Here is a 15,274-nt window from a genome sequence, read left to right as displayed (position 1 = left end):
ATTGACCATGTTCAACATTAGACCCATTGCCCGCAAGGAAGAAGAGCACACCAGTTTGTGAATCGAAAACCATAGTTCCCAGCCGTGTCTCCGATCCCAATGATCCTAGGAACTAGAAAGCGTTCATACTCTGTTTGGCGAAGGACTCATTTCTGAAAAATTCTGTGGAAATGGAGAAGAGTTCGTAAGACCACTTCGTGATGATGTAGAGAGAGTTCTTCGGTGCCACCACGAGCGCTTCTATGCTCTTATCCAAGACAATTAGCCAGGAATCGTTCTTCACCCAGGAGTACACAACCATTTGGTTGGACTCGTACTTATCAACGATGTAGGCAAATGTATTCTCACAGTCTGCATCTTCTACGGCCATAACGTTGAGGTACGCGTATACTTGGTCGGCAGGAATCGTAAACCTTCTCAGAATTTTAAAGTTATAGGTGATAAGTGTCGGGTTGGTTCCGTTGTCCAGTACCCAGAGGCGGTCGCACCTGTCAACGATAATATTCTCGGCATCAGCGATTTGTGGCTCGTTATACGAGTCATATACTACTATGCAAATTACATTCATCATCACTACCATATTATACCTTATAAAGTTATATGCATCCCATGATTATGAGCCTATTATGACCCGTTGGTACTTTTCATAGTCATTTAGATCAAGATTCGATTTTGTCAAGCGATTTAAAAAATATTTATGTCTTTGATTGAACACGTTAATCATAGTAACTATTAGTCCGATAAAAAAATATTTTAGTGTTAGATAGCTCATTTATCAAAGAAGGCTATAGGCTATTTTATTACGCAAACTAATAGGACCGAAGAAACAGAGGAAATATGGTTAACCGTTAAAACGTAAAATTATTACGAGGGTTTATCTCACGAACTACTAAAGCAATTTTGTATGTTATTTGGCACAGATATAGAGTAGACTACGTGAAGAGAGATAAGCTAGATTTCCGTAAAATTCCTAATAATTTACGCGAGCGAAGTTTCGCGTTTCGCGGAAATTTCGTGGCGTCGCGCGCGGTTCGCGCGCGAGTGGGGATCGGGCTTTACGTTTCCTTAGTTTTTATTATTCGTAGACTAGAATCGACAGTATATAAATAAGTCTATGACTAGAATATTGCTTTTCCGCCATAATATTAAACTCGACACTGGCCATGGTTATTAAACTCGACACTGGCCATGGGTAAATTTAAAAATGTAGTAAAAGAACGTTTGTGTACTAAAGCTTATTATAAAATCAATGATTTCATCGACGACAACACACCTTGGGAATAGGGTGGTTCTTACAGGCTACTAAAATATTTTTTATAATTCCTATTGTAAATAGCTCTTAGTGATATCACTGATAATATTGTTATATAACACAGTCAAATTAACTAGACGCATGGTGATGACGTCATTACGAAGCTTGCATATACATTCCAGTGGTGCGTCAGGTTAATGTGACCGTGTTGTACTGTTATATGTTTTAAATTGTAATTTTCCATCTTTTTAGTAAAAGATGGCCCCGTGCGAGTTTCTTACGCCGGTTCTTCTCGCCGGGTTAGTTCCCGAACCGGTGGTAGGCACCGTAGTATCGACGTTCGGTAAAGTTTTTGTAAAAAAAATTACTCCGAATAAAAATATTTTTGATTTTGATTTGATTTGATTCCAGTGGTGCCGCTGGTGCGTCAGGTTAATGTGACCGTGTTGTACTGTATATGTTTTAAATTGTAATTTTCCATCTTTTTAGTAAAAGATGGCCCCGTGCGAGTTTCTTACGCCGGTTCTTCTCGCCGGGTTAGTTCCCGAACCGGTGGTAGGCACCGTAGTATCGACGTTCGGTAAAGTTTTTGTAAAAAAATTACTCCGAATAAAAATATTTTTGATTTGATTTGATTTGTTATATAGCCGAAGTGCCATAATAAGAAAAAAAAAGATGTCAGTTGTCACTTTTCACTTGGTAGTTGGTCTTGGTTGTCACCCGTGCCGTCAGATGAGTTTGTAAAAAAATTTAAAAAAAACTTACGCCGGCCGCGAAGGGCCGTTTATTCAAAAACTACCGTAGTTATTCTGCAGACTGCGACCTAAATTTTAATATAGGTTGTAGAGTCTCGTAATTTAATTAATTTGCAATGATTTTAAGGTGACAAGAAGTATTACATAAAGTTGTGTTGTTTTGTGGAGTTTGGTAACGAACTGATAAATTTTATGTCAGAAGTGCTTACTGACAATAGAAAAACATAACCTACAAATTTGTGTGAATTAATGTACAATAATTACAAAATATTTATTCCGAAGTTACTTCGTAGATGTCAAGTATTGTGAATTCTGAAAGGGCGCTACAGCCTGATGCTACAAAGATGCAGTTAGATTGCCTAGAACTCGCCGGGTGCACCCTGGACCGATACATAAACTCGGACAATTCCCGCCCATCGTTTTTGGAGGTTTGTTTGTTTGCGTACCTGATTTTATGATAATCAGTAACAAAGATTTATTCTGAACTTTATGTTTAGATAACCGGTATAGCTGCCCAAGGGACTGCAACATGCAGTGGTCTAAACGCCGGCGACTACAAAAACTTAGCTGCTCTATTAAATCACCCGTCCTTGTCGCAGTTAAAAATACTAAACAAAGTGCCGCTTCCACCAGAAATCATGGAGCATTTTGCTCGTATCCTTTTTCAAATAAGTAGAATAGAATAGAAAATTCTTTAATAATTAATTAAACTTAAAAAACACAATATAGGAAAACTAAGTACAAACAGGCGGTCTTACTGCTAGCAGCAGTTTCTGCCAGACAACCTTTATTGTATATTATAGTTTTAAAAAAAATGCAATCAACTAGAGATTGCCCAAGGGATAAATAATATTTTGTAGATTAATACTTTAGAACAGTTTATACATGTCATGTAATTTACAGACATACAAATATATTTTCTTTTTAATAAAGGACTTATGTGTAAGTTGTGTTGTTATGTAGGTATATTGTTTTGACTTTCAACATTTTTCTTAAATAAAATTATCACAGATGTACAATGTCACTGCTTGATGGGAGTTTTCCCAGAAATAAGCAGAGTATGGCTAGCAATCGACAGCAACATTTATGTGTGGGCGTTTGAACATGGAACTGATGTTGCTTATTTTGATGGTTTGGGTGAAACAATTGTTAGCGTCGGACTAGTGAAACCCAAGACTGGCGTATTCCAAAACTTTGTAAAATACCTCTTAGTACTTACTACTACTGTAGAAATTGTAGTTTTAGGTAAGTGTTAAACCTTTTTTTCCCTTTTATTAGATGCCAAAACTACAATTACTTAATACAAAATTTTGTGTAAATATTCTAGGTGTCACATTCTCAAACAGTAAGCAGGATAGTTCAGAAGAAATGGAAGAAATTCATCTTGTGCCGGAGCCAGTGTTTGTTCTGCCCACAGATGGTGTGTCAATGTTATGTGTGAAATCCACAAGCAAGGGCAGAATATTCATGGGCGGCAAAGATGGATGTCTTTATGAAATAACATACCAGGTACTATTGAGTATTCAAGAAATTCATAGAAAAATAACAGACCTATATAATTTGGTCAGGTTATATCAACCCAGCCTACAGAACACAACTAACATTGACTTGACTAAATAGATTAGGCTTGTCATACATAAGTTTTTCAATCAATTAATTGAATCAGCCTATATTCGTCCACTGAGATGCCTATGTCCAGCATCGTCCGATGCTGGACATAGGCATCTCTCAATGAACGCCAAGATGGCCAATCTCCTTCTACTGGAGGAGGGGTTGTTTTTTGAGAAAAGTTTATCTGAGCTTTTGTGCTCCCCTTGGCGCCCTCTATCGATTGGTATATTAAAAGGGGTGGTCATAGGGGGTTGCATTTTTTTGACAAAAATTTTCAGTCTCTTCCCCATAGTGCCCCGTTTCCTCCAGGCCAACCGAATGTTTAATCGGTTTTTAGAGTCCAAATAAATTACCTAATTATTATAAAAAGTTGCTGATGCTGATAATATTTATTTCTTAATTGCAGGCTCAACTAGGGTGGTTTGGCAAACATTGTAAGAAAATTAACCACTCAAACAGTGCTTTATCATTTCTGGTGCCTTCCTTTCTGAATGCTGCCCTGTATGACGAAGATCCCATAGTGAAAATAGAAGTAGACAACACACGTCACATTCTGTACACTTTGAGTGAAAAGGGATGCATTGAAGTTTTTGATTTAGGCAGTGACGGAGAAGGTTTGAGTAAAGTTGTGAGACTTACACAAGGAAAAATTGTGTCACTAGCAGTAGACATTGTAAAGTAAGTTTTTATTTGTATAGTAATTCTCATTCTATTTATATCACTGACCTCTATTTATGCAAGTGAGGTGGACTTATGATACCCACCTGATTTTCTGCCTATTTGAAGCCGAATCAGCGCTCCCAATGCTGGGGAAGAGAACTAAATGTGACGTACATGGGTGTACCCAGGTTCTGGGCCAAGGGGGGGCAAATTACCCAGGTTCTGGTGCCAGGGGGGGGGGGGGCAATTACCCAGGTTCTGGGGTAGGGGGGGGGTAAATCAGATTTTTCATAAGCTAGGTGTTTATAAAGAATAAAAGATTAATAACTTTTAGTTGTAAAAATATTGTATTGCAAACAAATCGTTTTCTTAATTTTTAATTTTTATACATAAAAGTACTAGATAATATACATAGTAGGGACGTCAACATGGCCGGTTAATCTCTATTGGTTGTAGAAACTAGTATTAGTTCCAAGTACTCTCACTACTGCTATATATCAGCGCCAATATGGCGCCTTTAAACGTTATTTTAACGTCAAATTTAGTTCTCTTCCCCCGCATTGGGGGCACTGGTTCCACTTGAAAAAGGCACAAAAACCAGCAGTAATTACAAAGGGTATCGTAAGTCCAGCGTACTTGTATAAATGGAGGTCATTTATTTATATAGATAAATAAAGATGATTTTTTTTGTTTTGTTAAAACTCGAGAACGGCTAAACCGATTTAGCTAGTTTTAGCCTTGAAATATTCATTAAAGTCGGGAAGATTTATGTTAAGAGTAAAGTGATACAAAGTTCACAAGTTATCTAGTTATAATTTCTTTTTATTCTGTGTTATATTTTTTCTTTGTGATTACAGAACTTTGGAACCCACTAACTTCAGACCAGTCATAGCAATATCGGCAGTGGACGAAGCAGAATCGGATCATTTAAATTTAGTAGCAGTTACACAGACAGGCGCTAGACTGTATTTCAGTGCTGGAAGTGTAGAGTAAGTTCTTTTCTACAAAATTGTTATAAAAATTTACTATGCAATGAAAATTATAAATTGCGTTTTATTACTTACAATAATTACATTAACAATACAAAAAAATAGGAGTTACAGTTTTCTTTTTTTCTTACAGTGTAAATCAGGGTGGACCACAGCGGCCCCAGTACCTCACACTTCTACATGTGCGCCTCCCACCTGGCTTCACACCCAACTCCTCTGTTCTCAAACCCAAACAAGTACACAGCGCTGCATATGAAAACGGTATGTGCTATTGTTGCAAACTATAAATGTAAAAACTTATGTATGTTAATGATGATACTAAGGAAGGCTTCTTACTTGCTGATAAAGTGTATAGAAATTGTACAGTCTACGATGTTGGCGCAATACCAGCTAACAAGTAGAAAATCTCTCAACAGCGTCGTTGAATTTCGCCCACGCACACTTAATTACACACGTTTAAATACGTTATTCTACCACGACTGCAGTGGTTTTGGTCACTTTCTTTACAAATATCATATATTTTTTTATTATTTTAGGCTCTTTAGTGATGGTGTGTTCTGCCGGCGGCGGCGACGCGGAGGCTCTGTGGTGTTTATCGCGCGTGCTGCCGGGCGCGGGCTTCAGCGAGGCGCACACGGTACTGGCGCTGGACGGACCCGCGTGGGCGCTTACAGCACTGCCGCCGAAACACTCCTCGCACCTGTCCCCGGCGCTGTTGGCGAAGAGAGGTAAATAACTAAACAAACAAATATACTTTATTGTGCACAAAAATTACAATAAAACTTAAATATAAACAATAATAATTATTGATAAATCAGACATAATGTACACAAAGGCGTGTACATTATACGTGGGAGAGCCATGCTTCGGCACGAATGGGCCGGCTCGACCGGAGAAATACCACGTTCTCACAGGAAACCGGCATGAAACAGCGCTTGCGCTGTGTTTCGCCGAGTGAGTGAGTTTACCGGAGGCCCAATCCCCTACCCTATTCCCTTCCCTTCCCTACCCTTCCCTATTCCCTCTTAAAAGGCCGGCAACGCACCTGCAGCTCTTTGCTCGTTTGCCCCCTCATCTCATTAAAAAAAAAAAAGGCGGCCTTATTACTTTAATGCAATTTCTTCCTTTTAACATTCTTACCTTAACCTTTAACTACAATTTATACTGCCCAGAAATTAGAATTATACATAGAAACATGGGATTCTAAGGATTTTTGACTAGAGTTTATCTATTCACTAATGCTGTTGAAGGGCACACGTCAAAATATTAACAAATCAACAAAACTGTTGAATACATTAAAAAAAACCTTTTAAAAACCTCAAAATCTGCTCTGAACTATAATGGCTCTGATTTATTGTCATTGGCCATATCTTGTGTTATTTCATATTTTGTGTTTTCAATTCCATCTGTAAGGGTGTAGGGTTGTATTTCAAGCTGTAGGGTTGCCATCTGTCCGGATTTGTCCTAGTTTGAAGGGCGTCCGGGGTGCGTCCGGCCGGGTTTTTGAAAAGTGTCCGGTTGAAATCCAGGCACTTTTGATTTTAACTTTTAAGTCATGCAGCAATAAACGAAAGATAAAAACGGTTTCTAGCACGGACTTGAGTTAGTCAGATTTTTACAAATTCGTGTTGGAAAAGCAAAAATTGGCAAGACGTTATCCTAAATACTGTTTAGGATAACGTCTTGGTGTCCAGGAAAATAACCACATTTCGGCCAAATGTCCGGGAATTTTTTCGCGCCTGAACGGCGAAGGGAATTTGGGTGATGGCAACCCTAGTAAGGACTAGATTTATGGCACTTTTATGTAAATATATATTAAAGTTTGCTTTTATTATTTGCAATTATAATTATTTTATTACTTCTTTAATTGTAGTTTTCGCTTCTATCGTTGGCAATATTGTCATTAAGATTTAGTGTAACGAGGTCTTCCTTATTCCTTTTGTATAATGACTATAGTTTGTGCGTTTTATGATGATATGCGTGACACATTATAATTGACAATAGTAGGGAAGTTACCTAACAAAAATTAATAGATAATTTAAAAATATCGAATCACTTCGTAAAGGAATTGCAATCGAAATTATCGATTTCGTACTGACATTTCAGTGGCACAATAGACATAACTACCAGTGCAAAGAAACGGACAGGTTTCAATATCTGTCAAATTCGTCGGGTTTCACTAGGATTATGAACGAAATGTGCCTCGCGCAAGCTAATATAATTTATTTTTAAATATTTAAAATAAAGATTTCAAAATTGGATTCTGACAATTTTAATCGCATGTGCCAAAACACAAACAACAATACGACCAAAGAGGAACACGTCCAGCGAATATGTCATAGTTTTTAATTCGTAGGTAACAAGTTAACAACCCTAGCGACGATTTTCGTCATAATACGTCAAATTTAAAAATTTCAACATCAGTTCTAAGTCGACATACTCTATCATTCTGTCTACTCTGTCAGTGGTGCCGGCGATTTAAGATGGCCGCCCTTTTTTATCGATTTGATTTCAGACACAGAGTCAATCTCTATTGACATAAGTTCCGTTTCATGCATCTAACTTTTTTCAAATGTTTTCGTAACAATAATTTTATACTCCTATTTCATAGTTAATACTTATAATTTTATATTAATAAGTTAGCATTTAGCAACTTTTCATTTTTATTCATTTACAATTATAGGAAACATTTGTTTTTGTAGATGGAATATAATTTATTAATTTTGATTTTTTTGTTTTCCTTGCAAAAAAAACCTGTAGTAAGGAATATGAAAACTGTCACCCATATCATCTTAAAACGCACAAACTATAATGAGTATAATACGTCATCAGAGGTGTGGTCGTGCGGGCGGTGGGCGGTGGTGAGCGCGTGGGGCGCGGCGCTGCTGTCAGCAGGCGCGGCGCCGGACCTGCTGCGCTCGCTGCTGCGCGACTGCCGCGGACCTGAGGCGCAGCCGGTCAAGGATATGTTCCAGGTATTACTAGAAGCCTACCAGCAGGCTTAGCATAGTCATTGGTCACCAAAGAAAGGTCTATGACGTCACTACCCTTTCGTAGGTATGCATCGCGAGAGAATTTTGTTCGATAGCTATGTTAAATATTGCGTTTATGAAAATGGTTTCATACTAAAAGGTGTTATAAAATTGCATAAGTTATCTAAGAAAAAACTTCTTGACTTTCCTAATCTTTGACCTTTGACAATCCCAGTTGCAAGGCGTGGAGCAGGCGTGCGCGTGCGCGTTGTACCTGGCGTGCGAGGAGCCCACCAGCGGGGAGCCGTCAATCGGCGAGTGGGCGGCGCGCGCGTTCTTCCTGTACGGCAGCCAGGTCGCGCCCGCGCCCGTGTACCCGCCCTCGCAGATGCCGTCCGCGATTGGTATTAACTGTATATTTAATATAAAAAATAAAAACACACTTGACATTACTGTTAAAATGTAAAATCTTACAATTTAAGCTACATATTCGATTTTCAAATCTTTGTGTTTGTGCCTTTTTGTGCAGTAGTTCTATTTCTAAAATTTGGGGTTTTAAATTGCGTTCCTATTAATCCAGATTTATTGTTGCGATATGTAACTCACTTAAAATAATTTCAGCCTCACCAAAATTCTCGCCGCGTCAGATGTCAACTCCGATGACGAGACCGCAGGATCAAATGCGGCAGGCACAGATGAACCAATCTTTCAATCAAACTCAAATGAACCAGTCCGTCGGCCTGGCCAGTCCCAACTCTGTACCTCAGTCACCCTATCAGAATATGATGAGTCCAGGGATATTCAACCAGTCGTCGTTTGTGGGGAATGTCACTCAACAGCCTCAAAACGGATTCCCCGTGCAGGCAGAATACAGCGCCAAACACAACGGCATGTATATATACGTGGGCAAGATTCTGGCTCCGATATGGAACTTGAAGTGTGTATCGAAATCGCAGACGCCGGATAACAAGGAGTTTGTAAGTTACTTTTTTAATAAACAAGTCATTAGTAATAGGCAAGCTTAAATTCTATTATTATTTCAAGGTTACTCTTATTCATGTTGCATTATTTATTTGATACGTTTGAAAAGTGTAAGCCTGGAGAGAAAGAGACAATAAACAATGTTGAGTTCTTTCTAAAATTATATTTTAGATGACAAGCAAAGTGACTGGTGAAGATTGTGCATACATCGTGAAGAAGTTACAGCGTGTAGCTAACTTCCTGCAGAGAGTCGCCGCTCCACCGCACTCCGAGGAGAACGCCTCGATACATGCGCTAAAACTTTACATAAGTAAGTCATTTTATATTGTGCTGTTTGCTTACCCGCTTTCTAAGGCTGCGTTTCCATTGAAGCGGAACGGAGCTTAGCGGTGTCGAATTGACCAATCACCATGCTCGAAATCTTCGCTGTCATTCCGCAATAGCACGATTGGTCAATTCGGGCACCGCTAAGCTCTGCTTCGCTTTAGTGACCGCTACAGCGGATTACTATGCAAGGTCCGCAGTATCAGTATGTCATGTGAATTTTTCATCTATCATACCTTTTATTGCTTTTAGCTGTGTAAACATTTCATTACTAAAGAGGTTTCGTGTATTTACGTAAAACAGTGTAAACATTACAACGGTATTTGATATTCTTTGTCAATAAAAATAACGTTTTTTTACAGATATGGCAATTGAGATGCTAAGCTTGTGGAAAGTCCTTTGCGAACACCAGTTCCATGTTATAGCGGCAAGTTTACCACCCGAACAACAGAGTGCATTGCAAGCTGCTAGCTTTAGGTATAACTATGTTACTAGACTTAAAATAAAGAAACATAATATAAGTAAATTTTAAAATCTTTTTTTATAATGTTTTTGTTTTCTTTTTCAGGGAGCTGTTCTTGGGTGGTCAGGAGGTTGCTTGTTTGCTTCTCGGTTCTCTAGTAGCTGGCTACTTGAAAGACAATGCGTCAGTCGATGGCATTTCTCAAAAACTTAGACAGCTCTGTCCCACGCTTTATAGACAAGAAGATGCTACATGCTCAAAAGTAAATCCAGTCAACTCTCAGTCTACTTTTTTCTTTATATATTTACATATATTCGACTGATTTGCCATTTTTTACTTTTGTACATTACATCAATCTTTTCTGTTATATGTTGCAGGCAAATGAACTACTGATTTTTGCAAAACAACAAAAAAATCCAGCTGAAAGAGAGGAAATGCTTAGTCAAGCCTTAAAACTTTGCAAGGTAATTATACTTTTAACTATTGTGCTCACTTGCTCTTTTGATGTGTGTGCTAAACGTTTCATCGTTTCTAGGATGTAGCGCCAAACGTCAATCTTCCTCTAGTCTGCTCCAAGCTTTTGTCAGCGGGGTATTACTCTGGTGTGGTAGAGCTGTGTGTCACCTGTGCCAGTAAACTGGACCCGCAAGACAAGGCGTTGTACTACTACAAGAGCGATCAGCCGGCGCAAGATAGAGAGGGACAGCTGGCGTATTACAGACGGTTAGCACTTATTCTAAAAGGAACAATATCATACCTATAAGTAACCTTATTGACAGAAACGTGCCTGTAATACATATCGTAAATTAATCTAGTATTAAAATTATTTTAGAATGGAGATATATCGCGAAGTTTGCGGCGCTTTAGAGCGGCTGTACGAGCGCAGTGCGGAGGCCAGCGATGGCTCGCCCGCACGAGCGCGCGCGCCCGCAAACTGCGACGCACTGCATACGCTCTCGCCCGCTGATGCGCAATATCAGGTATTGCCTTTTTTTTAAATATAAGCATCTACAATACTTATTAAAACATATTTTAAGACATTATTTAAATTTAAATTATAAAACTATTTTCTTTCAGGGCAAGAAACTAGTTTGGGATTGTCTATCTAGGAACGATGAATTGCTGCACGTGGCTGTTTACGAGTGGCTCATATCGAAGAATTTGGGTTCGGGTTAGTATTTTCTATAACACATACTACAACTACAGTTCCTATATTACGAACATTTTGCAGACTAGTACAATTTGAAGTAGTCTGCAAAATGTTCGTTTTTCGGTTACGCTTGATTGATTATGTTTGGACACATCCTTTGGATATTATTCTATGAACCTTGTGGATAATTAGAACGTGAATAAAGAATAAAATAAAATCAAATGCAGAGCTGATATCGGGTACGTCGGGTGCACCACCGCCGACGCTGCGTACGTACTTGGCGGCGGCAGCGCGTGCGGCGCCAGCACCGGCCGCGCTACAGCTGTTGGATTTGCTGTGGAAGGTTCTGGAGAGAGCAGGAGACCACCTCGCCGCCGCTCATGTGCTCGAGGGACTCGCTACCAAACCTGGGTGAATTTTTATTGTTTTCGTTTTATTTCGTCTACTAAAGCAAAAAGATGCTTCAAGTATTTTAACGTTGATGCTGCATATAAGATTTAAATTTCTTTTCATGAGATTATTAGTATTTCAAAATCTTATCAATGAATTTTTATTTTATTTTTAATGTGACTACTCACGTTTACATTCTGTCGATTTTAACTTAAGATTAATTATTGACCTTTGCCATTTAATTAAAACCGTGTTTATTATTAGTACGGGTGCGACGCTCGCGCAGCGTATGTCGTGGGTGTGTGCGGGCGTGGTGTGCGTGCGGGGGCGGGGCGCGGCGGGCGGGGCGGAGCTAGTGCGGCGGCTGGAGGAGGCGGCGGAGGTGGCGCGAGTACAGGCGGCTGTACGAGCGGCGCTGCGCAGTGCCCCTTGCGCGCCCCCGCCACATCAGCTGCAGCGGTTGGATGATGAGCTGCTGGATATTACCCAGGTAATACGAGTGTTGAAGGTGAAAGTGGAGTTTTATATTAGCGCCAAGGACTAAAACAGCAGCCATATGAAAAAGAGATGAAAACTTGTGATATAATTACAAATAATATGTAAATTCGTAAAGGATACAAATCTCTTAATATTCACCATAATACAAACCGTATAAGGTAAAAGGTACATATATTTGATTGCTAATATGCTATCTCCTGAAAGTAATCACGTTGTAAACGAATAAATAATCGCTTCTCATAGCTGTACGAAGAGTATGCGGACCGCTACAATCTGTGGGAGTGTAAGCTCGCCATAGTCCAGTGTTCGGGCCACAACGACGCTCTGCTAGTGGAGAACATATGGAGCAACATCCTGGCCGAGGCAGAGGCGAACGCCCGCAATCTCCCCACGCCTGACGAGCGGCTGGCGTCCGTGCTCAGCAAACTGACTACATTAGGCAGAGAATACGTCAACACTGGCCACTGTTTCCCACTTTGTGAGTATATTTCTGTCCTCGTTCTGTTAAGGGCCCCCGAGACGGTCAAACGGTTTGACTCAAACACGTTGATTTTGGTTTGACTCAAACCATTTTGATCGTTTACAAAGCTAGTTTAAACAGTTTGTCAAACATTTACGTGTTTGAAGTTCGTTTGATGAAATTTCATATTTTTGTTGTGTTTGACGCGCCGTTTGATCGTGTTCTGATACGTTTGAACAAACTTTGTACCATTCTTTGGAGTACATTATTTTTAACCGACTAAAAAAGAGGAGGTTATCAATTCGACGCATATGTATGTAATATTTCCAGAACTGCCAAGTTTTCGTATATGTTAGTCTATATCAGCATCTGAATAAATGTGCAAAATTTCAAAAGTGTATGTATGTTTTTATGTTTGTGTTCGCATATTTCCGGAACTATAAGTCCGATTTAAATATATTTTTGTTGTACTAGGTATTGTTTAACTTGGGAGACTTCTGCAAGTTTCATCAAAATAGGTTTAGTAGTTTTTGAGATAGGGAATTTTAATTCTCAATTTCATACAATTTTAAAGTCGCTTTTATCTTTTAAAAAATACTATTTATTCGCCACAAGACGTGTACTCGACAGCGCGTATTGAACCAAACTGCGCAGTGTCGTTTGACAAACCGTTCAAACCGACATCAAACGGTTGCATCAAACACGTAAGGTTTGAATTAAACCGTTTGATCGTCTCGGGGGCCCTTTATATACACCTAGTTTCTCTTTTATAATCTTGTAGAATGTAGTATAAGCTTACTTAAACATTTGCTTGTTTTCTGGTTTATTTTTTTTTTAATTTTCATACATTATATCGATGGAGCGATTATACCATACAATATTGTGTGATTTTTTTGTTGCAGATTTTATAGTCCGTCAATTAGAAATAATGAGCTGTAAGCTGCAGGCAGATAAAAGTTTGGTGTTCAAGGCGATTCTGAATATTGGAGTTTCGTTTGAACAAGTTTTAGACATTTATATAAAGTGAGTATTAATTTTTCTCACATTCGTAGTAGTAAAATCCAACTTTCAATAATGTATAATTGATACACGGCTGTGGCTCTGGTTATCATTAACATTACTTCTTGTAAAATTACCATTGAATGTTAGCATCAGAACATTTGGTAATTAATAATGATATAATCAGTGGTTATTCTGCAAAAGGCAATATCCCAGTAAAATAACTGTATATTGTAAGCAAATTCATTACTGGACGCATAACACGCTCTGTAATTTTGCTAAAAATAATAATGATAAATGGTAAAATCAAAAAAGTTAAATAAAAAAAATTATACCAAATTTTTGATAGTATTTAATTATTACTAGCTATTTGACCGAGCTTTGCTCGGTATTCGATAAAACACGAATAAAATGACATTTTTTAAAAATGATTCCTAGCTAGATCGATTTATCGCCCGGGGGGGGTTTCGGGGGCGATAAATCGAATCGAAGGCGAAAATGTCATTTTATTCGTGTTTTATCGAATACCGAGCAAAGCTCAAGAATTGCTCGTTTAAAGATATAAGATTATTATTGTCGATAACGCCGTGCACGTAACTACTCTGTAAAAGACGAATTATTTTTTATCATAAAAAAAAATCGTTTAGACTGGTGAGCGTGAACGAGCGCGTGTGGCTGGGTTGCGGCGACGAGTCGCACGTGTGCGGCGCCGCGGTGTGCGTGCTGCAGGCGGCGCGCACGTTGCTCCCGCCCCTCGCGCCCGCCGCCCGGCGCCGCGCGCGCGCTAGGTGCAAGGACCTGCACGAAGCCGCGCTCTCCGCACTACAGGTATGTGATAAGTGATAACGTATTTTGTATAAAAACGTGGTTTTCACAGACGCCGTAAACTTAAAGAGTTAACGCGAGATCTAAATTAAGCCTAATTAAGTATAATGTCAGCCGTATTTTTTACATTTCAGAAAGAAATATCATTAGAAAAGGAATGTGATACTTACTTTGCGCGAATCAAACCACAAACCGGGCATTTCTTTTTGTAAATTATGTTACTTGCATAAGTTTCATCAAATCTAACACTTCACTAGATTAACCAAATAAAATGCTCGCTTTTTCTGTAAGGATTAAGTGTGACGATTTTAACAACGTTTTTTTCTTTTCAGAGTCGTCCGAACACACAACAACTTATAGACAAATTAACAGTTGCCCAGTCATACTTGGATCGTATGGATTGATCTGTCACTGTACAGATTATGAAATAGGTAAAAAGCCATTTATTTTTCTATGCCCTTGGAGGCCAACTAAAAGACATTCAATCAGGTTAATTCATAAATTGGAAAATTGAAACAGGACATCCATAAATTATTTAATTTATGTAAATTACATTAGATAGACATTTTTTAAATTTTTAATTCAAAAATACTTATCCTAATAATTTACAGTTATACATTGGCAGTGACGTAAACATTAACTAACTTGTTTTATATACATTAAACAATTTGCTATTACATTCTAATTATGTGCATGAATATACGAAAATATAGAAATTGTGATTCTGTACCTCAGATGTGGTTTCTATTTTTGTAAATAAAATTCTTAAATTAATGACTATCTTTTTCTACAAGCTCCTACAATATACAAAGCAGTCAATAAAGCTAAATGTAAGTGTATAAAAGTTGTAAATACCCATTTGCCGAAGAGACCTTTGAAACAAGAGATGAAATATTATGTATTTAACATTATTGCACATGTTTCAAATAAAAATAAAGAAACATT

General features: G+C 38.5%; 1 protein-coding gene across 1 annotated transcript; it reads left to right on the top strand.

Annotated features, from left to right (window-relative positions):
• Nucleotides 1-1,998: 1,998 nt before the first annotated feature.
• Nucleotides 1,999-15,103, top strand: LOC121731618 (nuclear pore complex protein Nup154). Its single transcript, XM_042121137.1, has 25 exons — nt 1,999-2,134; nt 2,301-2,435; nt 2,505-2,661; nt 3,019-3,252; nt 3,335-3,516; nt 4,025-4,296; nt 5,136-5,267; nt 5,401-5,528; nt 5,804-5,995; nt 8,100-8,242; nt 8,475-8,643; nt 8,861-9,216; nt 9,392-9,530; nt 9,907-10,021; nt 10,113-10,269; nt 10,385-10,471; nt 10,543-10,730; nt 10,840-10,987; nt 11,085-11,178; nt 11,385-11,568; nt 11,812-12,037; nt 12,289-12,523; nt 13,408-13,528; nt 14,152-14,332; nt 14,662-15,103. The coding sequence occupies exons 2-25, from the start codon at nt 2,301-2,303 to the stop codon at nt 14,731-14,733; spliced, it is 4,047 nt and encodes a 1,348-aa protein (XP_041977071.1). The 5' UTR covers nt 1,999-2,134; the 3' UTR covers nt 14,734-15,103.
• Nucleotides 15,104-15,274: the final 171 nt, after the last annotated feature.

Source organism: Aricia agestis, chromosome 11, assembly GCF_905147365.1.
Source record: "Aricia agestis chromosome 11, ilAriAges1.1, whole genome shotgun sequence".
In the NCBI taxonomy this organism is placed as follows: domain Eukaryota; kingdom Metazoa; phylum Arthropoda; class Insecta; order Lepidoptera; family Lycaenidae; genus Aricia; species Aricia agestis.
The sequence above is the reverse complement of the archived record's forward strand: the minus strand, read 5'-3'. Positions and strand labels throughout refer to the sequence as shown.